The following is a 15722-nucleotide window of genomic DNA, read 5'->3' on the forward strand; positions in this document are numbered from 1 at the left end:
ATAACCCCAATGGGATCCCCCTCTCTCCTCACTCTCACCCTATCCTTTACTATCACCCTGTAATAACCCCAATGGGATCCCCTCTCTCCTCACTCTCACCTTATCCTTTACTATCACCCTGTAATAACCCCAATGGGATCCCCTCTCTCCTCACTCTCACCTTATCCTTTACTATCACCCTGTAATAACCCCAATGGGATCCCCCTCTCTCCTCACTCTCACCTTACCCTTTACTATCACCCTGTAATAACCCCAATGGGATCCCCTCTCTCCTCACTCTCACCTTATCCTTTACTATCACCCTGTAATAACCCCAATGGGACCTCCTCTCTCCTCACTCTCACCCTATTCTTTACTATCACCCTGTAATAATCCCAATGGGATCCACCTCTGTCCTCACTCTCACTTTATCCTTTACTATTACCCTGTAATAACGCCAGTGGGATCCCCCTCTGTCCTCACTCTCACCCTATCCTACTATCACCCTGTAATAACCCCAATGGGATCCCCCTCTCACCTCACTCTCACCCTATCCGTTACTATCACCCTGTAATAACCCCAATGGGATCCCCCTCTCCTCACTCTCACCTTATCCTTTACTATCACCCTGTAATAACCCCAATGGGATCCCTTCTCTCCTCACTCTCACCTTATCCTTTACTCTCACCCTGTAATAACTCCAATGGGATCCCCCTCTCTCCTCACTCTCACACTATCCTTTACTATCACCCTGTAATAACCCCAATGGGATCCCCCTCTCTCCTCACTCTCACCCTATCCTTTACTATCACCCTGTAATAACCCCAATGGGACCCCCTCTCTCCTCACTCTCATCTTATCCTTTATTATCACCCTGTAATAATCCCAATGGGATCCCCTCTCTCCTCATTCTCACCCTATCCTTTACTATCACCCTGTAATAACCCCAATGGGATCCCCTCTCTCCTCACTCTCACCTTATCCTTTACTATCACCCTGTAATAATCCCAATGGGATCCCCCTCTCTCCTCACTCTCACCCTATCCTTTACTATCACCCTGTAATAACCCCAATGGGACCCCCTCTCACCTCACTCTCACCCTATCCTTTACTATCACCCTGTAATAACCCCAATGGGATCCCCTCTCTCCTCACTCTCACCTTATCCTTTACTATCACCCTGTAATAACCCCAATGGGATCCCCCTCTCTCCTCACTCTCACCTTATCCTTTACTATCACCCTGTAATAATCCCAATGGGATCCACCTCTGTCCTCACTCTCACTTTATCCTTTACTATCACCCTGTAATAACCCCAATGGGATCCCCTCTCTCCTCACTCTCACCCTATCCTTTACTATCACCCTGTAATAACCCCAATGGGATCCCCTCTCTCCTCACTCTCACCTTATCCTTTACTATCTCCCTGTAATAATCCCAATGGGATCCCCCTCTCTCCTCACTCTCACCTTATCCTTTACTATCACCCTGTAATAACCCCAATGGGATCCCCCTCTCTCCTCACTCTCACCTTATCCTTTACTATCACCCTGTAATAACCACAATGGGATCCCCTCTCTCCTCACTCTCACCCTATCCTTTACTATCACACTGTAATAACCCCAATGGGATCCCCCTCTCTCCTCACTCTCACCTTATCCTTTACTATCACCCTGTAATAACCCCAATGGGATCCCCTCTCTCCTCACTCTCACCTTATCCTTTACTATCACCCTGTAATAACCCCAATGGGACCCCCTCTCTCCTCACTCTCACCTTATCCTTTACTATCACCCTGTAATAACCCCAATGGGATCCCCCTCTCTCCTCACTCTCACCCTATCCTTTACTATCACCCTGTAATAACCCCAATGGGACCCCCTCTCACCTCACTCTCACCCTATCCTTTACTATCACCCTGTAATAACCCCAATGGGATCCCCCTCTCTCCTCACTCTCACCTTATCCTTTACTATCACCCTGTAATAATCACAATGGGATCCCCCTCTCTCCTCACTCTCACCCTATCCTTTACTATCACCCTGTAATAACCCCAATGGGATCCCCTCTCACCTCACTCTCACCCTATCCTTTGCTATCACCCTGTAATAACCCCAATGGGATCCCCTCTCACCTCACTCTCACCCTATCCTTTGCTATCACCCTGTAATAACCCCAATGGGATCCCCTCTCTCCTCACTCTCACCTTATCCTTTACTCTCACCTTGTAATAACCCCAATGGGATCCCCCTCTCTCCTCACTCTCACCTTATCCTTTACTATCACCCTGTAATAATCACAATGGGATCCCCCTCTCTCCTCACTCTCACCTTATCCTTTACTACACCCTGTAATAATCACAATGGGATCCCCCTCTCTCCTCACTCTCACCCTATCCTTTACTATCACCCTGTAATAACCCCAATGTGATCCCCTCTCACCTCACTCTCACCCTATCCTTTGCTATCACCCTGTAATAACCCCAATGGGATCCCCTCTCACCTCACTCTCACCCTATCCTTTACCATCACCCTGTAATAACCCCAATGGGATCCCCTCTCTCCTCACTCTCACCTTATCCTTTACTCTCACCCTGTAATAACCCCAATGGGATCCCCTCTCTCCTCACTCTCACCTTATCCTTTACTATCACCCTGTAATAACCCCAATGGGATCCCCTCTCACCTCACTCTCACCTTATCCTTTACTATCACCCTGTAATAACCCCAATGGGATCCCCTCTCTCCTCACTCTCACCTTACCCTTTACTCTCACCCTGTAATAACCCCAATGGGATCCCCTCTCTCCTCACTCTCACCTTATCCTTTACTCTCACCCTGTAATAACCCCAATGGGATCCCCTCTCTCCTCACTCTCACCTTATCCTTTACTATCACCCTGTAATAACCCCAATGGGATCCCCTCTCACCTCACTCTCACCTTATCCTTTACTATCACCCTGTAATAACCCCAATGGGATCCCCTCTCACCTCACTCTCACCTTATCCGTTACTATCACCCTGTAATAACCCCAATGGGTTCCCCCTCTCTCCTCACTCTCACCTTATCCTTTACTATCACCCTGTAATTACCCCAATGGGACCCCCTCTCTCCTCACTCTCACCTTATCCTTTACTATCACCCTGTAATAACCCCAATGGGATCCCCTCTCACCTCACTCTCACCTTATCCGTTACTATCACCCTGTAATAACCCCAATGGGTTCCCCCTCTCTCCTCACTCTCACCTTATCCTTTACTATCACCCTGTAATTACCCCAATGGGACCCCCTCTCTCCTCACTCTCACCTTATCCTTTACTATCACCCTGTAATAATCCCAATGGGATCCCCCTCTCTCCTCACTCTCACCTTACCCATTACTATCACCCTGTAATAACCCCAATGGGATCCCCTCTCTCCTCACTCTCACCTTACCCTTTACTATCACCCTGTAATAACCCCAATGGGACCCCCCTCTCTCCTCACTCTCACCTTATCCTTTTGTTGCCCATGTGAGTTGCTATTCTTTTATCGTACATAGGGGGACATGTAAAGATGCAGCCGCCTGTATCCCACCAAACTGAATGGGACGGCAGGGACCCCGCTGTGTTAATGCGATGGGATTCTGGCTGCAGAATCTCACAGAAATGTAGCAGTGTTACTGGGAGAGAGCCCCAGTATTTCCCAGGCAAGTCATCGGATACCGGTGGCTGCATCTGTCTGAATCTCCGTTACATAGAAAAGCACGAGACTTGGGGCACAATCATTAAGTGTCGGTACTGGTTATTGCACCAGTTCGGGTGTCAACTCTCATTGACTTGAATAGGCGTTAACCCCGAAATGTGTGTTATACCCCTACCGATACTGGATGAATGTGCCTCTGGGTGTGAGACAGGGGCAGTTTCATCTTGTTTCTCCTATTAGGTTACAGTGTCGGCCGTGTAACACAAGCGTGTAACATAAAACCAGCTTCTGTTACAGCGGAGAATATCTCTGACACTATTATATCCTTGGGTTTATATTTAAACATTTTTACCCATTTGCATAAAATGCAACAACCCCGCAAAGTATGAGATGTTTGCAATAAACACGTGTTGTAGGTTTGTCGATAATAGTCTAAATAATAATTCCTCCTAATTTAAATAATAAGAACCCAAGCAGATAAATGGTAACGTCAGCACACGGGGGTAACAGAGACTTATGTACATGCATTTAGATTGTAAGCTCTGTAGGACAGGGAGTCCCTGTGAATATATCTCCCTTGGGACGTCTTGTCACATAATGACCACATATGCACCTTTAATGGCATTGAGTGCTCTCCCTGCCTCAGATTTAGTTTCCTTTGCTTCTGAGTCTCTCTTTTTTTAGCAGAGATAAAACCCCCAGAGTGTGTTTGCATGTTTCCCACAGTTCAGTTACACAAACCTGCATTATTCTCCCCACTGTCACATGTCACACAGAGGTGCGGCAGCAGAGAAGGATTCTGGGTTGTGACATGCAAATGAGCACCTCAATGACAGCTTCCACTTAATGAGGTGGATTCCCTGGTACATGAAACAGATTAGAAGAGATGGCGGAGCAGAGGAACCGCTTAAACACGTCTGTTTCACTCTGTAGAACTCATCAGTTTGATCTCAGTCACTGGACCTGCTTTATGAAGCTGGTAGTGGTTACATGTCAGACACTCAGATTATGGTGCGCAGGGAAGGAACAGATTTAGGAATTGTTTCATTACAATAAGCATTACAGTCAGCGCAATCTTATATCTTTCTAGCAGGATTACTGTGTGTGTCTCTGGTATATCATCTCGTTCGCCTTTTTATTTTATTTTTTATTTTTCATATATTTGTTTTTTATGTCAAAAGTTTTTTGTAAGTTCTGTGATAGTTGTTGTGTAATGCTGTTTTCATTTTAGTTATTGCGGTAAGAATTCGGTCAATCAGTGTTTGGCTGACAGCTGTTATGGCTGAGTGTTTCCCCCCAATCACAGCCATTCCAACTGAATTTAAATGCTTTCTGTCACTACCCATTCTCTCCCTGATGAAGTGCGCATGCGCACGAAACGCGTTGGATTTTACTCTCTGAGCCTCCGTCAGGAACACTTGCAGGCTGCATGCCACGCACATCCGGTTGGATCAGTGAGAGAAGGACCTGCCCCCAAAGCACACTCCCAGCAACGGATGGTCGAACTAGGAGGTGTTGCAGCGCCGAAGCTGCTTCCAAACCAGCGCTATGCAACAGGTGGACAAGCTGCTGCATTCTCACGTCCATTATCCACCGCACATCTATCTCTGACTTGTCGTGAGTAGGAGTTTGGTTTTAGAAACAACCGGATCAGCTGCCTGCTGTTGTGTTTCCAACTGTATTTTACCATTATTTGTTTATTAAAAGTAGCTCTTCTATTTAGTCAGCCTTGCCTGTATTTGTCTCTGTTGTTTGTTTAGTGTTTGCACTGTATGTCCTCATAGTAGCATGTTTTATCTGTTGTTTGTTTAGTGTTTGCACTGTATGTCCTCATAGTAGCATGTTTTATCTGTTGTTTGTTTAGTGTGTATACTGTATGTCCCTCTTGTTATCCGATTTATCTTTTTGCTTGGCTCCACATATCACGTCTCATCCGGTCGTGGTCACTACTTTGGAAGCACAAGACTAGAAGTGGATCTGTGTGTCCCGGTCCATTTGGATCCCCAATAGACTATCTTTGGACAATTTTAGGCGCCGGTTTGTATTTTGTTTTTTTGGTGTTCATGACTGACTTTGTTTTTGGGTCAGTATCTCTTGGCAGCCGTGCCTTATTATTTTAAGGTATTCAAGTGATTATTATTTCACACCAAAAAGTATTGTTTAGTTCTTCGCGCTATTATCACCATTTCTGTTTTCTATGTTCTGGTATATCTTACCTTCAGTTTCTGTTCAATCAGCCATCCATTCTCTTTTATCATTCTGAGTCTTTCCTCTTCCATCTTCTCCCTCAGCATCTTCTCATGCTGCTCATAACTTCTCTTCTGATCCTCCATGAGCTTCTCCAGACGTCCGTTATTCTCCTGCAGGATCTGTCTGTCCCTCTCTGCGGCCTCAGCCTGGGATCGCTGCTCTGGGGAGGGAAGTTATATAAATATGGATCGTACTCTACATCACAAGCGGCACCTCTCCACATCCAGCGCTTTAACGCTACTCCGCCTCACCCAGCGCCTAACACTGCTCCCTGCATCTCCCCCACACCCAGCGCTCTTACACTGCTCCCTGCATCTCCCCCACACCCAGCGCTCTTACACTGCTCCCTGCATCTCCCCCACACCCAGCGCTCTTACACTGCTCCCTGTATCTCCCCCACACCCAGTGCTCTCACACTACTCCGCCTCACCCAGCGCCTAACACTGCTCCCTGTATCTCCCCCACACCCAGCGCTCTTACACTGCTCCCTGCATCTCCCCCACACCCAGCGCTCTTACACTGCTCCCTGCATCTGCCCCACACCCATCGCTCTCACACTGCTCCCTGCATCTCCCCCACACCCAGTGCTCTCACACTGCTCCCTGCATCTCCCCCACACCCAGCACTCTTACACTGCTCCCTGCATCTCCTCCACACCCAGCGCTCTCACACTGCTCTCTGCATCTCCCCCACACCCAGCGCTCTTACACTGCCCCCTGCATCTCCCCCACACCAAGCACTCTTACACTGCTCCCTGCATCTCCCCCACACCCAGCGCTCTCACACTGCTCCCTGCATCTCCCCCACACCCAGCGCTCTTACACTGCTCTCTGCATCTCCCCCACACCCAGCGCTCTTACACTGCTCCCTGCAGCTCCCCCACACCCAGCGCTCTCACACTGCTACCTGCATCTCCCCCACACCCAGCGCTCTCACACTGCTCCCTGCATCTCCCCCACAACCAGCGCTCTTAAACTGCTCCCTGCATCTCCCCCACACCCAGCGATCTCACACTGCTCCCTGCATCTCCCCCACACCCAGCGCTCTCACACTGCTCCCTGCATCTCCCCCACACCCAGCGCTCTTACACTGCTCCCTGTATCCCCCCACACCCAGCGCTCTTACACTGCTCCCTGCATCTCCCTCACACCCAGCGCTCTTACACTGCTCCCTGCATCTCCCCCACACCCAGCGCTCTCACACTGCTCCCTGCATCTCCCCCTCACCCAGCGTTCTTACACTGCTCCCTGCATCTCCCCCACACCCAGCGCTCTTACACTGCTCCCTGCATCTCCCCCACACCCAGCGCTCTCACACTGCTCCCTACATCTCGCCCACACCCAGCGCTCTCACACTGCTCCCTGCATCTCCCCCACACCCAGCGCTCTTACACTGCTCCCTGTATCTCCCTCACACCCAGCGCTCTTACACTGCTCCCTGCATCTCCCCCACACCCAGCGCTCTTACACTGCTCCCTGCATCTCCCCCACACCAAGCGCTCTTACACTGCTCCCTGTATCTCCCTCACACCCAGCGCTCTCACACTGCTCCCTGTATCTCCCCCACACCCAGCGCTCTTACACTGCTCCCTGCATCTCCCCCACACCCAGCGCTCTCACACTGCTCCCTGCATCTCCCCCACACCCAGCGTTCTCACACTGCTCCCTGTATCTTCCCCACAACCAGCGCTCTTACACTGCTCCCTGCATCTCCCCCACACCCAGCGCTCTCACACTGCTCCCTGCATATCCCCCACACCCAGCGCTCTCACACTGCTCCCTGCATCTCCCCCACACCCAGTGCTCTTACATAGCTCCCTGCATCTCCCTCACACCCAGCGCTCTCACACTGCTCCCTGCATCTCCCCCACACGCAGCGCTCTTACACTGCTCCCTGCATCTCCCCCACACCCAGCGCTCTCACACTGCGCCCTGCATCTCCCCCACACCCAGCGCTCTCACACTGCTCCCCCAGACCCAGCGCTCTCAAAATGCGCCCTGCATCTCCCCCACACCCAGCGCTCTTACACTGCTCCCTGCATCTCCCACACACCCAGCTCTCTTACACTGCTCCTTGCTTCTCCCCCACACCCAGCGCTCTCACACTGCTCCCTGCATCTCCCCCACACCCAGCGCTCTTACACTGCTCCCTGCATCTCCCCCACACCCAGCGCTCTTACACTGCTCCCAGTATCTCTCTCACAACCAGCGCTCTCACACTGCTCCCTGCATCTCCCACACACCCAGCGCTCTTACACAGCTCCCTGCATCTCCTCCACACCCAGCGCTCTTACACTGCTCCCTGCATCTCCCCCACACCCAGCGCTCTTACACTGCTCCCTGCATCTCCCCCACACCCAGCGCTCTCACACTGCTCCCTGTATCTCCCCCACAACCAGCGCTCTCACACTTCTCCCTGCATCTCCCCCACACACAGCGCTCTCACACTGCTCCCTGCATCTCCCCCACACACAGCGCTCTCACACTGCTCCCTCCATTTCCCTCACACCCAGCGCTCTTACACTGCTCCCTGCAACTCCCCCACACCCAGCGCTCTCACACTGCTCCCTGCATCTCCCCCACACCCAGCGCTCTTACACTGCTCCCTGCATCTCCCTCACACCCAGCACTCTTACACTGCTCCCTGCATCTCCCCCACACCCAGCGCTCTCACACTGCTCCCTGCATCTCCCCCACACCCAGCGCTCTCACACTGCTCCCTGCATCTCCCCCACACGCAGTGCTCTTACACTGCTCCCTGCATCTCCTCCACACCCAGCGCTCTTACACTGCTCCCTGCATCTCCCCCACACCCAGCGCTCTCACACTGCTCTCTGCATCTCCCCCACACCCAGCGCTCTTACACTGCTCCCTGCAGCTCTCCCACACCCAGCGCTCTTACACTGCTCCCTGCATCTCCCCCACACCCAGCGCTCTCACACTGCTCCCTGCATCCCCCCCACACCCAGCGCTCTTACACTGCTCCCTGCATCTCCCCCACACCCAGCGCTCTCACACTGCTCCCTGCATCTCACCACACCCAGCGCTCTTACACTGCTCCCTGCATCTCCCCCACACCCAGCGCTCCTACACTGCTCCCTGCATCCCCCCACACCCAGCGCTCTTACACTGATCCCTGCATCTCCCCCACACCCAGCGCTCTCACACTGCTCCCTGCATCTCCCCCACACCCACCGCCTAACACTGCTCCCTCCATCTCCCCCACACCCAGCGCTCTTACACTGCTCCCTGCATCTCCCCTACACCCAGCGCTCTTACAATGCTCCCTGCTTATCCCCCACACCCAGCGCTCTTACACTGCTCCCTGCATCACACCCACACCCAGCGCTCTCACACTGCTCCCTGCATCACACCCACACCCAGCGCTCCTACACTGCTCCCTGCATCCCCCCACACCCAGCGCTCTTACACTGATCCCTGCATCTCCCCCACACCCAGCGCTCTCACACTGCTCCCTGCATCTCCCACACACCCACCGCCTAACACTGCTCCCTCCATCTCCCCCACACCCAGCGCTCTTACACTGCTCCCTGCATCTCCCCCACACCCAGCGCTCTCACACTGCTCCCTGCATCCCCCCCACACCCAGCGCTCTTACACTGCTCCCTGCATCTCCCCCACACCAAGCGCTCTCACACTGCTCCCTGCATCCCCCCACACCCAGCACTCTTACACTGCTCCCTGCATCTCCCCCACACCCAGCGCTCTCACACTGCTCCCTGCATCTCCCCCACACCCACCGCCTAACACTGCTCCCTCCATCTCCCCCACACCCAGCGCTCTTACACTGCTCCCTGCATCTCCCCTACACCCAGCGCTCTTAAAATGCTCCCTGCATGTCCCCCACACCCAGCGCTCTTACACTGCTTCCTGCATCACACCCACACCCAGCGCTCTCACACACACTGCTCCCTGCATCCCCCCCACACCCTGCGCTCTCACACTGCTCCCTGCATCTCCCCCACACCCAGCGCTCTTACACTGCTCCCTGTATCTCACTCACACCCAGCGCTTTTACACTGCTCCCTGCATCTCCCTCACACCCAGCGCTCTCACACTGCTCCCTGTATCTCCCCTATACCCAGCGCTCTCACACTGCTCCCTGCATCTCCCCCACACCCAGCACTCTTTCACTGCTCCCTGCATCTCCCTCACACCCAGCGCTCTTACACTGCTCCCTGCATCTCCCTCACACCCAGCGCTCTTACACTGCTCCCTGCATCTCCCCCACACCCAGCGCTCTTACACTGCTCCCTGCATCTCCCTCACACCCAGCGCTCTCACACTGCTCCCTGCATCTCCCCCACACCCAGCGCTCTCACACTGCTCCCTCCATTTCCCCTACACCCAGCGCTCTTACACTGCTCCCTGCATCTCCCTCACACCCAGTGCTCTTACACTGCTCCCTGTATCTCCCCCACACCCAGCGCTCTCACACTGCGCCCTGCATCTCCCCCACACCCAGCGCTCTTACACTGCTCCCTGCAGCTCCCACACACCCAGCGCTCTCACACTGCTCCCTGCATCTCCCCCACACCCAGCGCTCTCACACTACTCCCTGCATCTCCCCCACACACAGCGCTCTTACACTGCTCCCTGCATCTCCCTCACACCCAGCGCTCTTACACTGCTCCCTGCATCACCCCCACACCCAGAGCTCTTACACTGCTCCCTGCATCTCCCCCACACCCAGCGCTCTTACACTGCTCCCTGCATCCCCCCTACACCCAGCGCTCTTACACTGCTCCCTGCATCTCACTCACACCCAGCGCTTTTACACTGCTCCCTGCATCTCCCCCACACCCAGCGCTCTCACACTGCTCCCTGTATCTCCCCCATACCCAGCGCTCTCACACTGCTCCCTGCATCTCCCCCACACCCAGCACTCTTTCACTGCTCCCTGCATCTCCCTCACACCCAGCGCTCTTACACTGCTCCCTGCATCTCCCTCACACCCAGCGCTCTTACACTGCTCCCTGCATCTCACCCACACCCAGCGCTCTTTCACTGCTCCCTGCAGCTGCTCCAAACCCAGCGCTCTCACACTGCTCCCTGCCACACCCAGCACTCTTTCACTGCTCCCTGCATCTCCCCCACACCCAGCGCTCTCACACTGCCCCCTGCATCTCCCTCACACCCAGCGCTCTCACACTGCTCCCTGCATCTCCCCCACACCCAGCGCTCTCACACTGCTCGCTGCATATCCCCCACACCCAGCGCTCTCACACTGCTCCCTCCATTTCCCCTACACCCAGCGCTCTTACACTGCTCCCTGCATCTCCCTCACACCCAGCGCTCTCACACTGCTCCCTGCATCTCCCCCACACCCAGCGCTCTCACACTGCTCCCTGCATATCCCCCACACCCAGCGCTCTCACACTGCTCCCTCCATTTCCCCTACACCCAGCGCTCTTACACTGCACCCTGCATCTCCCTCACACCCAGCGCTCTTACACTGCTCCCTGCATCTCCCTCACACCCAGCGCTCTTACACTGCTCCCTGCATCTCCCCCACACCCAGCGCTCTCACACTGCTTCCTGCATCTCCCCCACACCCAGCGCTCTCACACTGCTCCCTGCAGCTCCCCCACACCCAGCACTCTCACACTGCTCCCTGTATCTCCCCCACACCCAGCGCTCTCACATTGCTCCCTGCATCTCCCCCACACCCAGCGCTCTTACACTGCTCCCTGCATCTCCCTCACACCCAGCGCTCTTATACTGCTCCCTACATCTCCCCCACACCCAGCGCTCTTACACTGCTCCCTGCATCTCCCCCACACCCAGCGCTCTCACACTGCGCCCTGCATCTCCCCCACATCCAGCGCTCTTACACTGCTCCCTGTATCTCCTCCACACCCAGCGCTCTTACACTGCTCCCTGCAGCTCCCCCACACCCAGCGCTCTCAGACTGCGCCCTGCATCTCCCCCACACCCAGCGCTCTCACACTGCGCCCTGCATCTCCCCCACACCCAGCGCTCTTACACTGCTCCCTGCATCTCCGCCACATCCAGCGCTCCTACACTGCTCCCTGCATCTCCCCCACTCCCAGCGCACTTACACTGCTCCCTGCAGCTCCCCCACACCCAGCGCTCTCACACTACACCCTGCATCTCCCCCACACCCAGCGCTCTCACACTACTCCCTGCATCTCCCCCACACACAGCGCTCTTACACTGCTCCCTGCATCTCCCTCACACCCAGCGCTCTTACACTGCAACCTGCATCTCCCCCACACCCAGAGCTCTTACACTGCTCCCTGCATCCCCCCCACACCCTGCGCTCTCACACTGCTCCCTTCATCTCCCCCACACCCAGCGCTCTTACACTGCTCCCTGCATCTCACTCACACCCAGCGCTTTTACACTGCTCCCTGCATCTCCCACACACCCAGCGCTCTCACACTGCTCCCTGTATCTCCCCCATACCCAGCGCTCTCACACTGCTCCCTGCATCTCCCCCACACCCAGCACTCTTTCACTGCTCCCTGCATCTCCCTCACACCCAGCGCTCTTACACTGCTCCCTCCATCTCCCTCACACCCAGCGCTCTCACACTGCTCCCTGCATATCCCCCACACCCAGCGCTCTCACACTGCTCCCTCCATTTCCCCTACACCCAGCGCTCTTACACTGCGCCCTGCATCTCCCCCACACCCAGCGCTCTTACACTGCTCCCTGCATCTCCGCCACATCCAGCGCTCCTACACTGCTCCCTGCATCTCCCCCACACCCAGCGCTCTTACACTGCTCCCTGCAGCTCCCCCACACCCAGCGCTCTCACACTGCACCCTGCATCTCCCCCACACACAGCGCTCTTACACTGCTCCCTGCATCTCCCTCACACCCAGCGCTCTTACACTGCAACCTGCATCTCCCCCACACCCAGAGCTCTTACACTGCTCCCTGCATCCCCCCCACACCCTGCGCTCTCACACTGCTCCCTTCATCTCCCCCACACCCAGCGCTCTTACACTGCTCCCTGCATCTCACTCACACCCAGCGCTCTTACACTGCTCCCTGCATCTCACTCACACCCAGCGCTCTCACACTGCTCCCTGTATCTCCCCCATACCCAGCGCTCTCACACTGCTCCCTGCATCTCCCCCACACCCAGCGCTCTTACACTGCTCCCTGCATCTCCCTCACACCCAGCGCTCTCACACTGCTCCCTGCATATCCCCCACACCCAGCGCTCTCACACTGCTCCCTCCATTTCCCCCACACCCAGCGCTCTTACACTGCTCCCTGCATCTCCCCCACACCCAGCGCTCTCACACTGCGCCCTGCATCTCCCCCACACCCAGCGCTCTTACACTGCTCCCTGTATCTCCCCCACACACAGCGCTCTTACACTGCTCCCTGCATCTCCCTCACACCCAGCGCTCTTACACTGCAACCTGCATCTCCCCCACACCCAGAGCTCTTACACTGCTCCCTGCATCTCCCCCACACCCAGCGCTCTTACACTGCTCCCTGCATCCCCCCCACACCCTGCGCTCTCACACTGCTCCCTTCATCTCCCCCACACCCAGCGCTCTTACACTGCTCCCTGCATCTCACTCACACCCAGCGCTTTTACACTGCTCCCTGCATCTCCCACACACCCAGCGCTCTCACACTGCTCCCTGTATCTCCCCCATACCCAGCGCTCTCACACTGCTCCCTGCATCTCCCCCACACCCAGCACTCTTTCACTGCTCCCTGCATCTCCCTCACACCCAGCGCTCTTACACTGCTCCCTGCATCTCCCTCACACCCAGCGCTCTCACACTGCTCCCTGCATATCCCCCACACCCAGCGCTCTCACACTGCTCCCTCCATTTCCCCTACACCCAGCGCTCTTACACTGCTCCCTGCATCTCCCTCACACCCAGCGCTCTTACACTGCTCCCTGCATCTCCCCCACACCCAGCGCTCTTACACTGCTCCCTGCATCTCCCTCACACCCAGCGCTCTCACACTGCTCCCTGCATCTCCCCCACACCCAGCACTCTCACACTGCTCCCTCCATTTCCCCTACACCCAGCGCTCTTACACTGCTCCCTGCATCTCCCTCACACCCAGTGCTCTTACACTGCTCCCTGCATCTCTCTCACACCCAGCGCTCTTACACTGCTCCCTGCATCTCCTCCACACCCAGCGCTCTTACACTGCTCCCTGCATCTCCCCCACATCCAGCGCTCTCACACTGCTCCCTGCATCTCCTCCACACCCAGCGCTCTCACACTGCTCCCTGCAGCTCCCCCACACCCAGCACTCTCACACTGCTCCCTGTATCTCCCCCACACCCAGCGCTCTTACACTGCTCCCTGCATCTCCCCCACACCCAGCGCTCTTACACTGCTCCCTGCATCTCCCCCACACCCAGCGCTCTTATACTGCTCCCTGCATCTCCCCCACACCCAGCGCTCTCACACTGCTCCCTGTATCTCTCCCACACCCAGCGCTCTTACACTGCTCCCTGTATCTCCCCCACACCCAGCACTCTTACACTGCTCCCTGCATCTCCCCCACACCCAGCGCTCTCACACTGCTCCCTGCATCTCCCCCACACCCAGCGCTCTCACACTGCTCCCTGCATCTCCCCCTCACCCAGCGCTCTTACACTGCTCCCTGCATCTCCCCCACACCCAGCGCTCTTACACTGCTCCCTGTATCTCCCCCACACCCAGCGCTCTCACACTGCTCCCTGCATCTCCCTCACACCCAGCGCTGTCACACTGCTCCCTGCATCTCCCCCACACCCAGCGCTCTCACACTGCTCCCTTTATCTCCCCCACACCCAGCGCTCTTACACTGCTCCATGAATCTCCCCCACACCCAGCGCTCTTACACTGCTCCCTGCATCTCCCCCACACCCAGCGCTCTTACACTGCTCCCTGCATCTCCCACACACCCAGCGCTCTTACACTGCTCCCTGCATCTCCCCCACACCCAGCGCTCTCACACTGCTCCCTGTATCTCCCCCACACCCAGCGCTCTCACACTACTCCCTGCATCTCCCCCACACCCAGCGCTCTCACACTGCTCCCTGCATCTCCCCCACACCCAGCGCTCTCACACTGCTCCCTGCATCTCCCCCACACCCAGCACTCTTACACTGCTCCCTGCATCTCCCCCACACCCAGCGCTCTTACACTGCTCCCTGTATCTCCCCCACACCCAGCGCTCTCACACTGCTCCCTGCATCTCCCTCACACCCAGCGCTGTCACACTGCTCCCTGCATCTCCCCCACACCCAGCGCTTTCACACTGCTCCCTTTATCTCCCCCACACCCAGCGCTCTTACACTGCTCCATGAATCTCCCCCACACCCAGCGCTCTTACACTGCTCCCTGCATCTCCCCCACACCCAGCGCTCTTACACTGCTCCCTGCATCTCCCACACACCCAGCGCTCTTACACTGCTCCCTGCATCTCCCCCACACCCAGCGCTCTCACACTGCTCCCTGTATCTCCCCCACACCCAGCGCTCTCACACTACTCCCTGCATCTCCCCCACACCCAGCGCTCTCACACTGCTCCCTGCATCTCCCCCACACCCAGCGCTCTCACACTGCTCCCTGCATCTCCCCCACACCCAGCACTCTTACACTGCTCCCTGCATCTCCCCCACACCCAGCGTTCTTACACTGCTCCCTGCATCTCCCCCACACCCAGCACTCTCAGCTCCTCCTCTCACCTGCTATCTCCTTTTCTTTCTGTGTCAGGGTATTATCCGCCTGCATAATGGCATCTTCAATGGGTTTCTTGTCTAGGAGGAACCCCTGCAGCACCTCAAGGGC

At 55.9% G+C, this 15722-nt stretch overlaps 2 protein-coding genes across 3 annotated transcripts in view; both read right to left on the reverse strand.

Annotated features, from left to right (window-relative positions):
- Nucleotides 1-15722, reverse strand: part of LOC142497992 (guanylate-binding protein 1-like) — an 851842-nt gene that overhangs the window by 796390 nt on the left and 39730 nt on the right. The window lies entirely within an intron of this gene.
- LOC142497991 (guanylate-binding protein 7-like) overlaps nt 1-15722 on the reverse strand; it is a 57433-nt gene that overhangs the window by 1972 nt on the left and 39739 nt on the right. For both annotated transcript variants that reach the window (XM_075606497.1, XM_075606498.1), the window contains exons 9-10: nt 15620-15722; nt 5881-6074 (exon numbers count right to left, since the gene is read on the reverse strand). In XM_075606497.1, the coding sequence (XP_075462612.1) occupies nt 5881-6074; nt 15620-15722 (297 nt within the window). The remainder of the gene's footprint in view (nt 1-5880; nt 6075-15619) is intronic.

This window comes from Ascaphus truei, chromosome 6 (assembly GCF_040206685.1).
Source record: "Ascaphus truei isolate aAscTru1 chromosome 6, aAscTru1.hap1, whole genome shotgun sequence".
Lineage (NCBI taxonomy): Eukaryota > Metazoa > Chordata > Amphibia > Anura > Ascaphidae > Ascaphus > Ascaphus truei.